This window comes from Elephas maximus, chromosome 7, assembly GCF_024166365.1.
Source record: "Elephas maximus indicus isolate mEleMax1 chromosome 7, mEleMax1 primary haplotype, whole genome shotgun sequence".
Taxonomy (NCBI): domain Eukaryota; kingdom Metazoa; phylum Chordata; class Mammalia; order Proboscidea; family Elephantidae; genus Elephas; species Elephas maximus.
In genome coordinates this window covers 37,601,207-37,617,907 of record NC_064825.1, presented here as the reverse complement: position 1 = coordinate 37,617,907, position 16,701 = coordinate 37,601,207, and the positions used below count along the sequence as shown (strand labels likewise).

Below are 16,701 nucleotides of genomic sequence, written 5' to 3'. Positions count from 1 at the left end.
GAAAATATTGAAGTTGTCAATTATTTCATTTTACTTGGGTCCACAATCAAGGCCCATGGAAGCAGCAGTCAAGAAATAAAATGATGTATTGCACTGGGCAACTCTGCAGCAAAAGACCTCTTTAAAGTGTGAACAGCAAAGATATTACTTTGACGACTAAGATGTACCTGACCCAAGCCATGGTGTTTTCAATTGCATGTGAAAGCCGGACAGTGAATAAAGACTGAAGAATTGGTGCCTTTGAATTATGGTGTTGGTAAAGAATACTGAATATACCTCGGACTGCTAGAAGAACAAACAAATCTGTTTTGAAAGAAATACAACCAGAATACTCCTTAGAAGGGAAAATGATGAGACTTCATCTTATATACTTTAGACATGTTATCAGGAGAACCCAGTCCCTGGAGACGGACATCAAGCTTGGTAAAGAAGAAGGTCAGTGAAATAGGGGAAGACCCTCAATAAGACAGATTGACACAATGGCTGCAACAATGGGCTCAAACATAGCAATGATTGTGAGGATGGTGCAGGACTAGGCAGTGTTTTGTTCTGTTGTATGCAGGGTTTCTATGAGTTGGAACTGACTGACAGCACCTAGTACAACAAAGTCTTCCAGAGAAGCTGGTGTATTTATTATTTTAATCCCACATAGTGTTAGGTTTAGATAGATTTTAAGGGAAAGAGAAATGATTCACTCAAAGAGTAGACTATCCAGCCAGCCTCTTCTAAATTATTTAAAATACTGTTAAGCCGATTATTAGATTTTCCTAAAATATTTAAAAGACTATTAAGCTAATATTAAATGTCATCATTCTGAAGAGCAGGGCTCAAATGATTATTTTTAAAAATTAGTATAACGAGTCATCTCATTTTTTATGTAATTTACCAGAGTAATTACAAGTACCTCAAGGGATTTGTCAATATTTCAAATCATAGTACATTTTAACTTATATTGACTATTTCAAGTATAAAACATGACGTAGTACTTGTTGGGTACAACAAGTAAAAAAAAAAAAACAAAAGCCAAAAACAAACCAAACTCATTGGTGTTCAGTCGATTCTGACTCACAGTGACGCTACAGGACAGAGTAGAACTGCCCCATGGAGTTTCCAAGGAGCACCTGGTGGATTCAAACTGCAGACCTTTTGGTTAGCAGTCGTAGCACTTAACCACTACACCACCAGAGTTTCCACAACATGCAAGGGTATTATAAAATCAAACAAATCCCAAAAGTGTTATAAAAAATGTTAATTATCATCCCAGGATAGATTATTTCAATTATTCTCATATCTATTACTATTTTGCTAAAAGAGAGTTTACAATCTGTAACTGAAAAATTAATCTGTAACCAAGTCATGATGACCCAGTAAGATTAATAATTTATGAAAGAATATAAATGGCTGTTGCCATTGTTTATAAAGACATTTCTAAACAAACCTGTGCTTTCCTTATCCAAGTTCGTATTTAGAGTATAGTTTCCTTTTACCTTTTGTAAAACCACTATTGTGGAATTCCAATCTTTCAATAACCACTGAATGTTGGAAGGTGAAAAAAGAGAGCATATTACAGGTGGGTCGTAGCATAAATTTTAGCCAAATAGCTTGTCACTGATGTCTGAGCGTTTAAGTCATTTGTATTTTCATTACCTTTAGGCCCTTTGAACAGTTTGATTTCCACAACAGTCTCCAAAATGGGCCGTCTTCTACGCACGTACAGTCGAACAATAGACCCTGCTTCTTTGAGGGCTTCCACCGCTTTACTGTGGGAAACTTCTGACACATCGACCTCATTCACCCGCAAGATACAGTCATTGACCCTGGAAGGAAGGAAAAGAGGCAAGTGTCAGGAGTGGCTAGGAGGATTTCTTAAAGATTACTATTTTTGATTATTTCACGTTAGGATGTGGGAAAGTAAAGATTACAAGAAATTTAAAATATTTAAATGTAGATGTATTTCAAATGAAGGAAATCAAGAAGGCCTTGAATTCCTCAGTGGTCCCTACGTTGACCACACTCCTGGTCTATTTCAATTACATAATTATTTTGATTGGTTTTTGATTGGTTTGACCGAGGATTCCAATTTGAATGATTGTCAGGACTTAGCTACTATGGACTATATAAACATAAAAATACAACTTTATTGATTAATTTTTATAAAATTCTTAATTTACTATTTAAAAAAGTAATACCTAAATATTTTAGAAAATCTGAAAATATAAATTGTAGAAAAAGTTTAAAAATGCATATAACCCTATCATCTAATATTAACCTGTTAACTTTCTGGCATATTATTTCCCAGATTTCCTCCCCTCAAATTTATCTCATACTGTAGGTATTGAAGTTTGTATTCAACAAAGTTAAAAGAGAATTTCAGACAATTCTTGTCCTTAGGAATGCATTTTGAAAACTAAGATTCTATAGCAAGTTCTATGTCAAACTTTCTTTTTTGCCATTTTCCCACAAGAAGAAATAATTTGACTTTTCCATAAACCTTTCCAAGCAGTTTATAGTTATGTGGCTGTAGACTTCAAATTTATTTTTTATATTCTTGATACTAATTAAAGATAACATTAAAAATGGTTACAAGTATGGAATCTGAGACTAGAAAGATCTATTTACCTCAATCTGCACATTTATTCGAATGTTCCCCATTTCAGCTCACCATGCTGCTCAGACTAAAAGATGAGGGGTCATCCTTGCTTGCTTGACTCTTTTCTCCCACCGCCACATACATTATCTTACTTGCAAAGTATACACTCCACTCATCCAGGTTGCTTCATCTCTGCTGTCGTCATCTTGGTTGAAGTCAACATCATCTCTCACCTGGACACAACTTCCATAGCCTCCTCCTGAGCCTTCCTGGAGCCTCTCTAGTCACCTTTCTGTCCATTCTCTACACAGTGGCTGGGGTACAGTGAACACGGCTGGATGCTTACCCAACACCTATCTCTCACTTCCATCTTCAATACAATGCCTGATTTTATTCAAGGGATCTATCTCTCAGCAAGTATTTATTGAATAAATGAAACAATAAACCTGAATTCAATTATTAGGTCCTCCATTTGCTAAGTTTGTAACCATGGGTAATTTTCTTAACCTTTTTAAGCCTCCATAGTTTCATTCGTAAGTTGAACATAATAGTAGTATCTAAATAAATAATTCTTGTGAAAATTAAATAAAATCATGTACATCTAAGCTCTTAGCACCTGGTATATAATAATCATCTAATAAATGGTAGTATTACAATAAACATTTGTCAATTTATAATATTCTTAACTATTTAATCCTTTTTATTACCCTGTATAATAATTATCGTAGAAATGAGAACGGTTCCAAGATGTTAAGTCCTTGGACTAAAGCTCTCCAGCAATTTTGGTAGAGCTTGGGTCTTATCTCAGTTATCTTATTTCAAAATTTAGGCTCGTAGGGCCACATGCATCCAATGTGATAAACAATGTCATATATGTTATGCACATAAATTCAAAATCATAGCATAGAACTGGAAACATAATGGAGCCCTGATGGCACAGTGGCTAAAGAGCTCAGTTGCTGGCCAAAACGTCGGCAGTTCAAATCCACCAGTCGCTCCTTGGAAACCCTATGTGGCAGTTCTACGCTGTCCGAAAGGGTTGCTATGAGTCAGAATCAACTCGACAGTAATGGGTTTGGTTTGTTTTTGGAAACAATACACAAAGATAAAGATGGAATTTCTGATTTTTTGGTCCATAACTTTTATATACCTGTTTTATTTTTCCCCCCTCAAACCTGTTTGAGGAGATGAATAGTAGGAACTCTCATCTCAGTGAGAACTCTGAGCAGCCTCAAAATCCTGAAATGGAACATTTCACTAAGATTCAGTGATGTGATATCATCATAACAGATGCTATGGCTTTAATAGGTTTACATATAAATTTCCTCTCTGATTGACTAAAAAAATAAATCACAGATAACTACCAATTAAAATAGTTTTGAGAATGTAGGCATTATGGGTGCCAGCCACGCTGCAGCAGATGGTCCTTTGAAGTGGGTAATTTTGTCATCTCTAGATAATGCAAAAACAACGTTTACCATCACCCTACACTCAGAATACTAATTGTATCTTAAAACACTGCTTCCAAAAGAACAGTGCGGCTGACACTTTTAAAAAAATTCTGGAGGCTATATCTCTTCAGGAGCTCTGGTGACACAGCGGTTAGTGTTCAGCTGTTAACCAGAAGGTCAGCAGTATGAATCCACCAGCACCTGCTTGGAAGCCCTATAGTGCAGTTCTATTTTGTCCTATAGGGTCATTATGAGCTGGAATCAACTTGACAGCAGTGAGTTTAGTTATTTTGGTGTATGTATTCAAGCTTCACTAAGTTTTTTCCTTTTGTATACAACGCAGTCTTTAATTGTCAATGGTTGGGGAAATCACAGTCTAAATCAGATGGTTTTCCTGAATATGTGAATGAAATAGGCATTTCTACTACAGTGGGATGAGCGCTCAAGCAGTACACCAGAGACTTGAATTTGAGTTTCAGCTCTGAATCAGCTCAGTGACCACAGTAAAGTCACTTCATCTGTTGGAATTTCTAGTTTCTCATGGAAGTTGGTGAGAAGGTTAAGCCAGATAGCTAATGTATGTATACCAATATATGCACAAATTTTAAAATACCATATATCTGAAAGTTTTTGCTATTGGTCGGTGGATCAAAGATGCCATGCTCAAAGATTTATTGAAAAGTGAACAGGAAAGGCATTTACATTTTTAGAGGAACTTCTATCATTCTATCACTTTATTTATTCTTATTTAAATCAAACGTTTTCTGATGTATTAATCACCATTTTATGGACAGTGAAATTTTTCCAACAAGGTCACAGTGTTGTTGAGTTCCTGGACATGATTCTAAGCTGGTTTTATTTTTTTCCAGAGCCTATGCCAATAGAAAGGTACTAAGAGTTGATTGTTTTAAAAAAAAGGATGTGGCATTACATTCCAATTCTCAAAACAGAGAGGGAGGAATGTCAGGTCAAATAGGGCACTCAACTCCCCTTCCTCCCAATCACTTGTAACCCCATTTGGCTATAGGGTCAAAGCTATTTAAAACTAATTTTTTCTCTCACCAGTAGATAACCTTTGTGATTAAAGTCACCCTTTGCAGTCATTTTGAAACATAAATATATTGCTAGCTTCAAACTCAAGTAATGCTTTGTACCATTAAAATTACAGCCTTTATCATATTTCTAAACCATTGTATTAGAAAGCCATTTATATGTAGACTTTCTCCCCATTCTACTGATGTAATTAAGGTGATGGTTTCACCCTCTCAGTGCTTGTTGTTTCAGATATAAACCTACAATGTTTATCTACAGCATGGGACCAAAATTGTCCATAAGACTGAAAGATTTATTTTATTCTTTTCCTAGTCTTGTTTTCTTCTACATTTCCTTGCAGAGAATATCTCATATACAAAAAAGGATACTTCATCATTAATGTGTATGCATAGAATCACATCTAAATTTTACACTTAACAATGAAATATTCTGGAACATGATATGGCCATCACTGGAAAGTCAAATAATACTTAATAACTTATTTGTTCTATTTTGAAGACATAATTTAAAATATTAAGTAATATCTACTTTTTCATAGATATTAAAATATCTTCTGTTCCAAAATAGATTTGTGATTTTATACATATTTTAAGGATGTTAATTCATTGCAAAATGAATACCAAGTCCCAGTAATTATTAAAAATTAAAAAAAAAAAATTCCTATTCATTATGCATAAAAATATTAGAAGAAGGCAAAATTTCAGCCCTAATTCTTTGTAGGTGAGGAGATAATGGGTGTTTAAAAAGCATAATTCTACTTTTATGTTTCTTCTAAAAGCTCTACAATGGACAAATATCATGGTACGGGACATAAGAACATAGGTCTTGGAGGCTTGGACACATTCAGGTATACCTGGAGTCTAGTTCCAGCACCAAAGTGCATGAGCTGTGTGACTTTGGACATTGCAAAGCCTCAGTTTCTTCATCTGAAAATGGGGATAATAAGATTGCTGTGTGGATTAAATGAGATAATGCATGTGAAGCACCTAGCATAGTGTCTCACAAATAGTAATCATCAATAAGTGTTCACTATAATTGTTATGGAAACCCTGGTGGCATAGTGGTTAAGTGCTTCAACTGCTAACCAAAGGGTCAGCAATTAAAATCCACCAGGTGCTCCCTGGAAACTCTGTGGGGCCAGTCCTACTCCATCATATCGACTTGATGGCAATGGGTTTGGTTTTTCGCTTATAATTATTACAAAAAGGAGACAGGAACTATCTGGGCAAGAAAATACATTAAGTTACTGTAGTGGGTAAAAAATACTAAAAGGAGAGAAAGAAGACAGGGCTACAATCAAGGTAGTGAAAGAATTTTGGAATTTTGTACAAGGAAGAGAGGAAGAGGTGAGTTGCATAGGACTTTGGAGAGGAAGAATGTGAAAATAGGGTTTTCAGTAAATCTTGTTTGATGCAGTGAGTATTATTCCCCTTTCCTCTTGTCCCTGCCCCCCCCCAAGAAAACATTCCGTTCTGACACAAACTAAAGCTTTAAGGCAGCTCTGATGACAGGATCTAAAAATCAGCACGCTTGGCAGAATTCCCACCAACTCATGTTTAACCTGCCTTGCCTGGCTCCACACCATCTCAACCACACTCATCCACACTCAGGCCCTCTCAAGGTTTGATTCAAAAGTAGCTTTTAGGTCACAGGGTCTGAAACTTAACTTCGCAGCAGTTATTGGTTATTGATGGGTGCTCCCTAATCCATTTATCGTTTATTGTCTTCACTCAATTCTACTCTTTAATCAAATAGATAAGTAATTACAGATCAAAGGGCCACAGCCATGGAGAAACCTGATCGACATTCAATGTGCTGGATGAGATGCAATAATACGTCATCACGTGGGAAACATTAGCTGGAGGAATCACACTGCACGCACTTAAAGACAGCAATCAATCACTTAAAAAGATCAATCTGTTCAAAGCAAATAACTATGGATTTTACACGAACTGTTATGAAACCAGAAAAGCTCTGAAGTCCAAGGTATCAAAAAGGCCTTATTTTTGATTCCCAGAGTCACCAAACATAGGTTAAGAACACATAATAAAAGTTCAAAACTTTATTTTGAGAAAAGACAGGCGCTCTATGATAGCAAACAGAGAAGGAAGAAATCACAACAAACACAAACACACACACAAATGGAGGATGAGCTGAAATAAATAGCTTTAAATCATTTTGATGTTTTCTAAATCCACTTAAGTGTGTCTGTCCTTTTCCTGTGCCCTCCAATAGAGCACAATCACGTGCCCACTGGACATCTGTAAAGTCCAGCCTTTGTTATTGAAACTTCTCATTTTAATGATCCATTTATCTCATTGACCTTATTAAGTGCTATTAGTCCATTAAAACTGAGGACAAACAATAAAAATAGGCATAATTTAAATTTTTTTTTAGGAAGGAAAAGGGAGAAATATTTTGGAAGCATCTGACAAGTCCAAGTATAATAATACCTATTGAGTTTTTCCCAACAGCCATATGGTTTCATTAAATAAGATACAGGTTTAGCAAGTTCATACAGTTTAGCATGGATGATTTTACAAGTTTGGTCAGTGTCATGGATTAAATTGTGCCTCCCTCCCCACCCCACCAAAAAAAAGTGTTGTAAATTAGAATCCCATTTGGGAATGAGTTTTCTTTGTTACGTTAATGTTGCAGTATTAGTATAGGGTGTGTCTTAAATCAATGTCTTTTGAGATATAAAGGATGAAATTAGGAAAGCAGTAAAAAAACAGAGAGGGAGGAAGACAGGTGCCAACCAACATAAAGATCCTCAAGGGACTGAAGCTCAAAAGAAATAAGGATCTTCCTCAAGAGCCAAGAGAGAAAAAGTCTTCCCCTAGAGCCGGTGGTCTGAACTCAGATTTATAGTCTCTTAACAACCCCTAGTCTATCAGTTTGTCCTAGAGTGGTGGCTTGTGTGTTGTTGTCATGCTGGAAGCTATGCCACTGGTATTTCAAACACTGGCAGGGTCACCCATAGAAGACAGGTTTTAGCAGAACTTTTGGACTAAAACAGACTAGGAAAAAAGACTTGGCAATCTAATTCTTTAAAAAATTGGCCAGTGAAAACCTTATGAATAGCAGCAGAACACTGTCTGAAGTAATTTGAAAGATGAGCCCCTCAGGTTGGGAGGCATTCAAAATACAACTGGGGAAGGGCCACCTCCTCAAAGCAGAGTTGACCTTAATGATGTGGATGGAGCAAACCTTTCAGGACCTTCATTGGCTGAAGTGTCATGATTCAAAATGAAAGAAACAGCTGCAAACATCCATTAATAATCTGAACACAGAATATACAAAGTATGAATCTAGGAAAATTGGAAGTTGTCAAAAATGAAATGGAATGCAGGAAGATTGATGTCCTAGGCATTAGTGAGTTGAAATGGACTGGTATTGGTCATTTTGAATTGGACAATCATATGGTCTACTTTGCTGGGAATGATAAAATAAAGAACAGTGTCATATTCACAGTCAAAAAGAACATTTCAAGATCTATCCTGAAGTATAACACTGTCAGTGATAAGATAATATCCATACACCTACAGAGAGGACCAGTTAATACGATTATTATTCAAGTTTATGTACCAACCACTAAAGCCAAAGATCAAAAAAAAGAAGATTTTTACCAGCTCCTGCAGTCTGAAATTGATCAAAAATGTAATCAAGATGCATTGATAACTACTGGTGACTGGAGTGTGAAAACTGGAAACAAAAAAGGATCAGTAGTTGGCAAATATGGTCTTGGTGAAATAAACAATGCCAAAAATTGCATGATAGAATTTCGCAAGACCAACGACTTCTTCACTGCAGATACATTTTTGCACCAACATAAATGGAAACTATATGTGTGGCTCTTGCCAGATGGAATACACAGGAATCAAATAGACTACATCTGTGGAAAGAGAGGATGGAGAAACTCAATATCATCATCAGAACAAGGCTAGGGGATGACTGCAAAACAGACCATCAATTACTAATACAGGAGTTCAAGTTGAATATGCAGAAAATTAGAACAACTCCACGAGAACCAAAGTATGACCTTAAGTACATCCCACCTGAATTTAGAGTCCACCTCAAGAATAGATTTGATGCATTGAACACTGATGACCAAAGACCAGAGGAGCTGTGGAATGACATCAAGGACATCATACATGAAGAAAACAAAAGGTCATTAAAAAGACAAGAAAGAAAGAAAAGACCAAAATAGATACCAGAAGAGACTCTGAAACTTGCTCTTGAACACAAAGGAGCTAAAGCAAAAGGAAGAAACTGTGAAGTAATACAGCTGAACAGAGGATTTCAAAGGGGGGTTCCAGAAGACAAAGTATTACAATGAGATATGGAATGACCTGGAATTAGAAAACCAAAAGGGAAAAACAAGCTTGGCATTTCTCAAGCTGAAATAACTGAAGAAAAAATTCAAGCCTTGAGTTGCAGCGTTGAAGGATTCTATAGGCAAAATATTGAATGACGCGGGAAGCATCAAAAGAAGATGGAAGGAACATAGAGTCACTGTACCAAAAAGAATTGGCCAATGTTCAACCATCTCAGGAGGTAGTATATGCTTAAAAATGGATGGTATTGAAGGAAGAAGTCCAACTTGCACAGAAGACACTGGTGAAACATAAGACTCCAGAAATTGATGGAATACTAATCGAAATGTTTCAACAAATGGAGGCAACACTGGAAGCACTCACTCGTCTATGCCAAGAAATTTAAAAGACAGCTACCTGGCCAACTGCCTGGAAGAGATCCATATTTGTGTTCATTCCAAAGAAAGGTAATCCAATAGAATGTGAAAATTATTGAACAATATCATTAATATCACAAACAAGTAAAATTTTGCTGAAGATAATTAAAAAATGAGGGCAGCAGTACATCGACAGGAAACTGCCAGAAATTCAAGCATGATTCAGAAGAGGATGTGGAATGACATTGCTGATGTCAGAATGGATCTTAGCTGAAAGCAGAGGATACCAGAGAGATGTTTACCTGTTTTATTGACTACGCAAAGGCATTCGACTGTGTGGATCATAACAAATTATGGATAACATTGTGAAGAACTGGAATTCCAGAACACTTAATTGTGCTCATGAGGAACCTGTACATAGACCAAGAGGCAGTTTTTTGTGGTTTAAAATCGGGAAAGGCGTGTGTCAGCATTGTATCTTTTCACCATACTTAGACAATCTGTATGCTGAGCAAATAATCTGAGAAGATGAACTATATGAAGAAGAATGTAGCATCAGGATTAGAGGAAGACTCATTAACAACCTGCGATATGCAGGTGACACAACCTTGCTTGCTGAAAGTGAAGAGGACTTGAAATGCTTACTTAGGAAATCAAAGACTGCAACTTTCATTATGGATTACACCTCAACATAAAGAAAACAAAAATCCTCATAACTGGACCAATAAGCAACACTATGATAAATGAAGAAATGTTGAAGTCATCAAGGATTTCATTTTACTTAGATCCACAATCAGCACCCATGGAAGCAGTGGTCAAGAAATCCAAAGGGTCAGCAGTTCGAATCCGCCAAGCGCTCCTTGGAAACTCTATGGGGCAGTTCTACTCTGTCCTATAGGGTCACTATGAGTCAGAATCGACTCGACGGCACTGGGTTTGGGTTTTTGTATTGCATTTGGAGAATCTGCCACAATTGACCTTTTGAAAGTGTTAAAAATCAAAGCTCTCATTTTGAGGAGTAACGTGTGCCTGACCCAAGCTATGGTATTTTCAATAGACTTATGTGCATGTGAAATCTGGACAACTAATAAGGAAGACCAAAGGAGAATTGATGCTTTTGAATTACAGTTTTGGTGAAGAATATTGAATACACCATAGGCTACCAGAAGAATAAACAAATCTGTCCTGGGAGAAGCACAGCCAGAATGCTCCTTCAAAGCAAGGACTGTGATATTTCAACTCACTTTGGACATGTTGTCAGGAGGGACAGGTCCCTGGAGAAGGGTATCATGCTTGGTAAAATAGAGAGTCAATGAAAAAGGGGAAGACCCTCAATAAGATAGAATGACACAGTGGCTGCAAAAACAGGCTCAAACACAGCAAGACTGTGAGCATGGAGCAGGATCAGGAAGTGTTTTGTCCTGTTGTACATACGGTCTCTATTAGTCAGAACTGACCTGATGGCACCTAACAACAACAGCCTCCGAAACCACGAGAAAATAAATTTCTTCTTGCTAAAGTCATGCACTTGTGGTATTTCTATTACAGTTAAAATAGATAACTAAGACAGGCAGTCTCTGTTTTAGGGAAAGAAATGAAGACTATGAGATTCAGAGGTAATGTCTGAACAGAATAGAAGAAAAAGAAACTTGGGAGCTTATTACTGGGGATGACTTTTTTTAATTTTTTCACAATAGGAAATAGCAAAAGCCTATCTGTAAGAAGATGAGGAAGGAAGTGTATCCATGGAAAGAAGCAAGGGCTTCAAACAGAGGAAAGGATCTTCCTTGATTCCCCACAGCACTTCAGTCCTTGGCTGTCATCATTCCCAGAACATGGCTGTCCAATCAATTTTGAATTTGAGAAGATATTCCACTGTCCTTCTAATTCATTCTCCTTTTGATTAATTTAATCTCAGGTAGATCTCTGTTACTTTCCAGCAAATTGTTCCTAGCTACTATAGACATACTTTGTAACTGGCACTTTACATGTATTACTCCTTTAGCCTATTCCTGTCTTATTTTAATACTTAATTCAAACTTATCTTGTCTCCTGGGAAGAAACCCTTACCGAAATGGCTGGTTCAGTGTCACTTCACTAGGTAGTCAGTACATAATGTTAGCAAGGTTACCTGATTTAGCAAATTAAAAATAAAGGATACCCAGTTAAATGTGAATTTCAGATAAACAGTAATCATTATTTGATAACTAATACAAGTATGCTCTATACTGGGTGCCCTGGTAGTGCAGTGGTTAAAGCACTCAGCTGTCAACTGAACAGTTGGTGGTTTGAACCCACCAGCCACCCCTCGAGAGATAGATGTGGTAGTCTGTGTCCATAACGATTTACAGCCTTAGAAATCCTATGGGGTCGCTATGAGTTGGAATTGACTCCAACAGGGATTTGGTTCTTGACGGCAGTGGGTTTGGTTTTTTCATACCATGTTTATTCATATTTATATGGGTTGCCCTATATTTGTAAAAAACACAGTATTTATAAAAGAACTCACTATACTGAACTGTGGTCTTTGGCTTATTCATATGACATAATACTTGGTACACAGTGGGAGATGTGTGTATTACGTGCTATGTACATATTCTTTTAATTTAAACAGAAACACTGAAAAGTAGTTACTGCTTCTTCCATTTTATAGCAGAAACTGAGCTCAGAGAGGTTTATACTGACAGTGAGTGATGTAATCTCAAAGCTGATACACTGTATCGCCCACACTTTCCTGGTTTTATTTGTTAAAAATAATTTTGGGACTCATTTAAGGGCCAGCTCCAACTGCTGACCATCAGTGGGTTCCCATGAGTATACTGGAAGGCAGTAACAAGACAAAACAAAACAAAAAACCTGTTACAGGAAGGCAGTTAAAAAAAAAAAAAAATTGCCATCGAGTCAATTCCAACTCATAGTGACCCTACAGGACAGAGTAGAACTGCCCCATAGGGTTTCCAAGGAGCACCTGGTGGATGCAAACTGCCGACCTTTGGGTTAGCAGCTGTAGCTCTTAACCACCACGCTACCAGGGTTTCCAAGGCAGTAAAGGCAAGCCAAGTCACAACAAGGGGATCACAGGTTCTTAGTCTTTAGCATGATAAGAAGCACCTGCAGGGCTTATGAAACCATAGATGGCTGATTTGTAGGTGTGAGGTAGGACTGAGTATTTGCATTTCTAATAAGTTCCCAGGTGATGCCTTTGATACTTGCCCAGGAACACACTCTTAAAACCACTCCTCTTAGTTTTAAAGGGTCATTCTACTTCGTTCATGTGTGGTTTATTCCAAAATGGCTAGAACTACTGAATCTTACTAAGACCCAACCTACTATGACAAGACTCCTGAGTTCTGAGCCCAGTTCCCTCAGTGCTGTAGTTTTTCATGGTGTGGAATAAAATCTCTCAGGGATTCTGGACCAGGATGCCACAGCTGTCACAAAGTGGAGCTGTGCACATGCAAGCCATTTTCTGTGCACCCATTTTATATCTGAGACTCTTTTCCTGGCTCTTTTCCTTCAGCAAAGACCAATTGATAGCCACTTCATTCTAAATTTAAAAAATAGGGCTTCTGCTCTCATCTCTAATTCTGGGTGAGAGTAACTTGAGTTTATGATCATAGAAGCCATACCCTATGGTAAATGTACTGTTTTTCTCTCTTCATTTGCCACTTCATTTCCCTTACATAAAATGCTTGCAGGATTTTCTGCAGCTGTCATCTGGGAAAGATCACAGCTTTCCACAACGGGGGAAGAAATTGCTATTTCAGTGCTAGCGATTGGTCTTTCGGCATTTTCCCAGAAAAGCAGAGAGGCCAGTAACAAATCCCCAGCCAGGCAACTTGATGAGAGCAATATGGAGAATGACATTGAATGAGGAATTCGGAGGGAGTGGGTCATAGGACTGGAGATTACTTAGCCCACTTAGTCTAATACCCGGTCCACAGATGGGGCTGTGTGTCAACTTTCATGAAATGTGGATCTTGTATCTCCCATTTGTTATTGCAGTATCTTCTTAGCTGGCCTCCCTGATGCCAAGCTAACTAATCCCTCTGCAGTTCGTCCTGACACACAAGCTCAGCTTCAACTTCTTAAAGCAACACTTCCATCATTTTCTCTTCCCTCAAAAATGAAGTTACTTCCATATATAAAACAGTGCTTGACTTATCTTTGAATTTACAGTATCTGGAACACAACTGTCACTTAAGAAAGAATGATGCGTAACATTGAAGGACTCTAACAATATCTTTTTTTTTAACCATTCAACCCCTGCACCTGCCATGTTCTCACTGTTCTGCGAACATAACATGTTCGTTCGTGCCTCTGCATTTAATTTCATGTTACTTTTTTTTTCCCAGCTCCCAGATGTTTATCCAAAACCAGGCCTGTTTAAGGGTAAGTTTACACTCCATAGCCTCATGAAATGCTTTCTGTTAGGTGCCGTCAATTCGGTTCCGACTCATAGCAACCCGGTGCACAACAGAACGAAACACTGCCTGGTCCTGAGCCATTCTTACAATTGTTATGCTTGAGCTCATTGTTGCAGCCACTGTATCAATCCACCTCGTTGAGGGTCTTCCTCTTTTCCGCTGACCCTGTACTCTACCAAGCATGATGTCCTTCTTCAGGGACTGATCCCTCCTGACAACATGTCCAAAGTATGCAAGATGCAGTCTCACCATCCTTGTTTCTAAGGAGCATTCTGGTTGCACTTCTTCCAAGACAGATTTGTTTGTTCTTTTGGCAGTCCATGATATATTCAATATTCTTTGCCAACACCACAATTCAAAGGCGTCAATTCTTTGGTCTTCCCTATTCATTGTCCGGCTTTCACATGCATATGATGAGATTGAAAATACCATGGCTTGGGTCAGGTGCACCTTAGTCTTCAAGGTGACATCTTTGCTTTTTAACACTTTAAAGAGGTCCTTTGCAGCAGATTTACCCAGTGCAATGCATTGTTTGATTTCTTAACTGATGCTCCCATGGCTGTTGATTGTGGATCCAAGTAAAATGAAATCCTTGACAACTTCAATCTTTTCTCCATTTATTATGATGTTGCTTATTGGTCTGAAATGCTCCCTAATCACTCCTAATTCTCATTCCCGTAATGACTGAAGCACATATACCTGGTAGATTCTCATTAAAAAAAAATATATATATATACACACACTGATTTAGTGCTTTTGCACAGAATCTAAAACAGAGAGCCCTACACGTTAAGAAATACATTTCAAGAGAAGGAAGAGGGTGGCTGGAGCTGGTTGAATGGACATGGAAAATACAGGGTGGAGAGGAGGAACGTGCTGTCTCCTTAGGAGGAGAGCAGCTAGGAGTATGTAGCAAGGTATATATAACTTTTTGTATGAGAGATTGACTTGATTTGTAAACTTTCACCTAAAGCACAATAAATAAATTAAAAAAAGAAATGTTTTAAAATGTTGAAACTGATTTCCTATTTTTCCTTTATTTAAATCTATTCTAGTCACAGAAGTTGAAGTGGATCAACACCCATGAAATTTATAATTGTGTATTATTTTCATTCTAGTTCCATTTGGGTTTAAAATACTGATGAATATTTCAGTGCAAAGTTGAGAACACAAAAATTATGGTATGGTGGGAAGAATGCTGGATTATAAGTAAGGCATATGTGGATTTGAATCCTAGTTCTGTTATTTTACAGTAGATTATTTTATTCTCTCTGTGTTCAAGTTGATTTTGATAACCTTAAAATTCTCTCTAGCTCTGGTCTTAAATGTAAGCTCAAGGTCAGCTCATTTCAGGCACCTATCTCCACCTGTGAGTCCTGAGTTCACCTCAAATGCAGTGCAGTGTCAAACTATCCATACCTTTTCCCCATGGGCACCTGTGTGCTTCACTTTTTATTCTCTGTCACAGTAAATCTTTTCATCTCTAGAATGGAAAAGTTCTCCTTTTCTCTCAGGTATACATCCAATCTATCACATACTCTGTTAGATTTCCCTTCAGCCCCACTTGTTCTACCTGAGATCTGGTCCTTATTTTCAATCACTTAGATTCTTACTGTCAATCATTTAGATTCTGAAAAATAAACCTTGTAACTAGTCTTCTTGCCTCCAGTTTTCCCCCTATAATCCATCTTCCAATTTATTGTCTGAGTGGTGTTATTTAAATATATACCTGATTGATTAATGCCCCTATTTAATACTCTTCATTTGTTCTCCATTGCCTACAGTGGATTTTCAAAAACTTTTGTGACCCAAGTAAAAATACACTTTCTTAGAAGTGTATATATACTCTGTGGAGTATAGATGGAATCTACGTGAATTAAAGACTTTCACATAAGTCTCTCCACATTCTGGTTGATATTCAACTTCCTAGACTTATTTTCAAACACTGAGCAAGTTCATGGTTCAAGCTTTTCCCTTTGCCTGGAATTCAAAAAAAAAAAAAAAACCAAAAAACCCCATTGCCATCAAGTTGATTCCGACTAATAGCAATCCTGTAGGACAGAGTAGAACTGTCTGGAACAGGCCTGTAAACCCCAAGGTTGTCTTTTAAAAACTTTACCCATCTTTCAGAATGAATGCCTATTCAGAAGTAGTTTTTATAGCTTAATAGGGGAAATAGATAAGACAGTAACTAAAGTTCAGCAAAAGTGCTCTGGCAAGAGAAAGATAGGATGCTGCAAAAGCATGTAATAGGAGATCCTTACCCAGTTTGCAAAAGCCAAGAAAAACTTCTTGGAGGAACAGAGGTAGATGAGATTTGAAGCCCAAATAGAAGTTAGCCAGGTGAATAAAGAGAGGGAGTAATGTTCCAGGCATCGCCTAGTGGCTGGTGAGGTGGGGGTGAGAGATCAGGTCTTGAAGGCCCTGTAAGCCATGTTAAGCAATTTGAACTAAATCTAAAGGCAATGGAAAGTCATTGTTGTGCTT

General features: G+C 37.5%; 1 protein-coding gene across 15 annotated transcripts in view; it reads right to left on the bottom strand.

Annotated features, from left to right (window-relative positions):
- The window catches only part of DLG2 (discs large MAGUK scaffold protein 2), a 2,175,949-nt gene that overhangs the window by 602,028 nt on the left and 1,557,220 nt on the right, over positions 1 to 16,701 (bottom strand). For all 15 annotated transcript variants that reach the window (XM_049891082.1, XM_049891084.1, XM_049891085.1 and 12 more), the window contains one exon: positions 1,648 to 1,817. In XM_049891082.1, the coding sequence (XP_049747039.1) occupies positions 1,648 to 1,817 (170 nt within the window). The remainder of the gene's footprint in view (positions 1 to 1,647; positions 1,818 to 16,701) is intronic.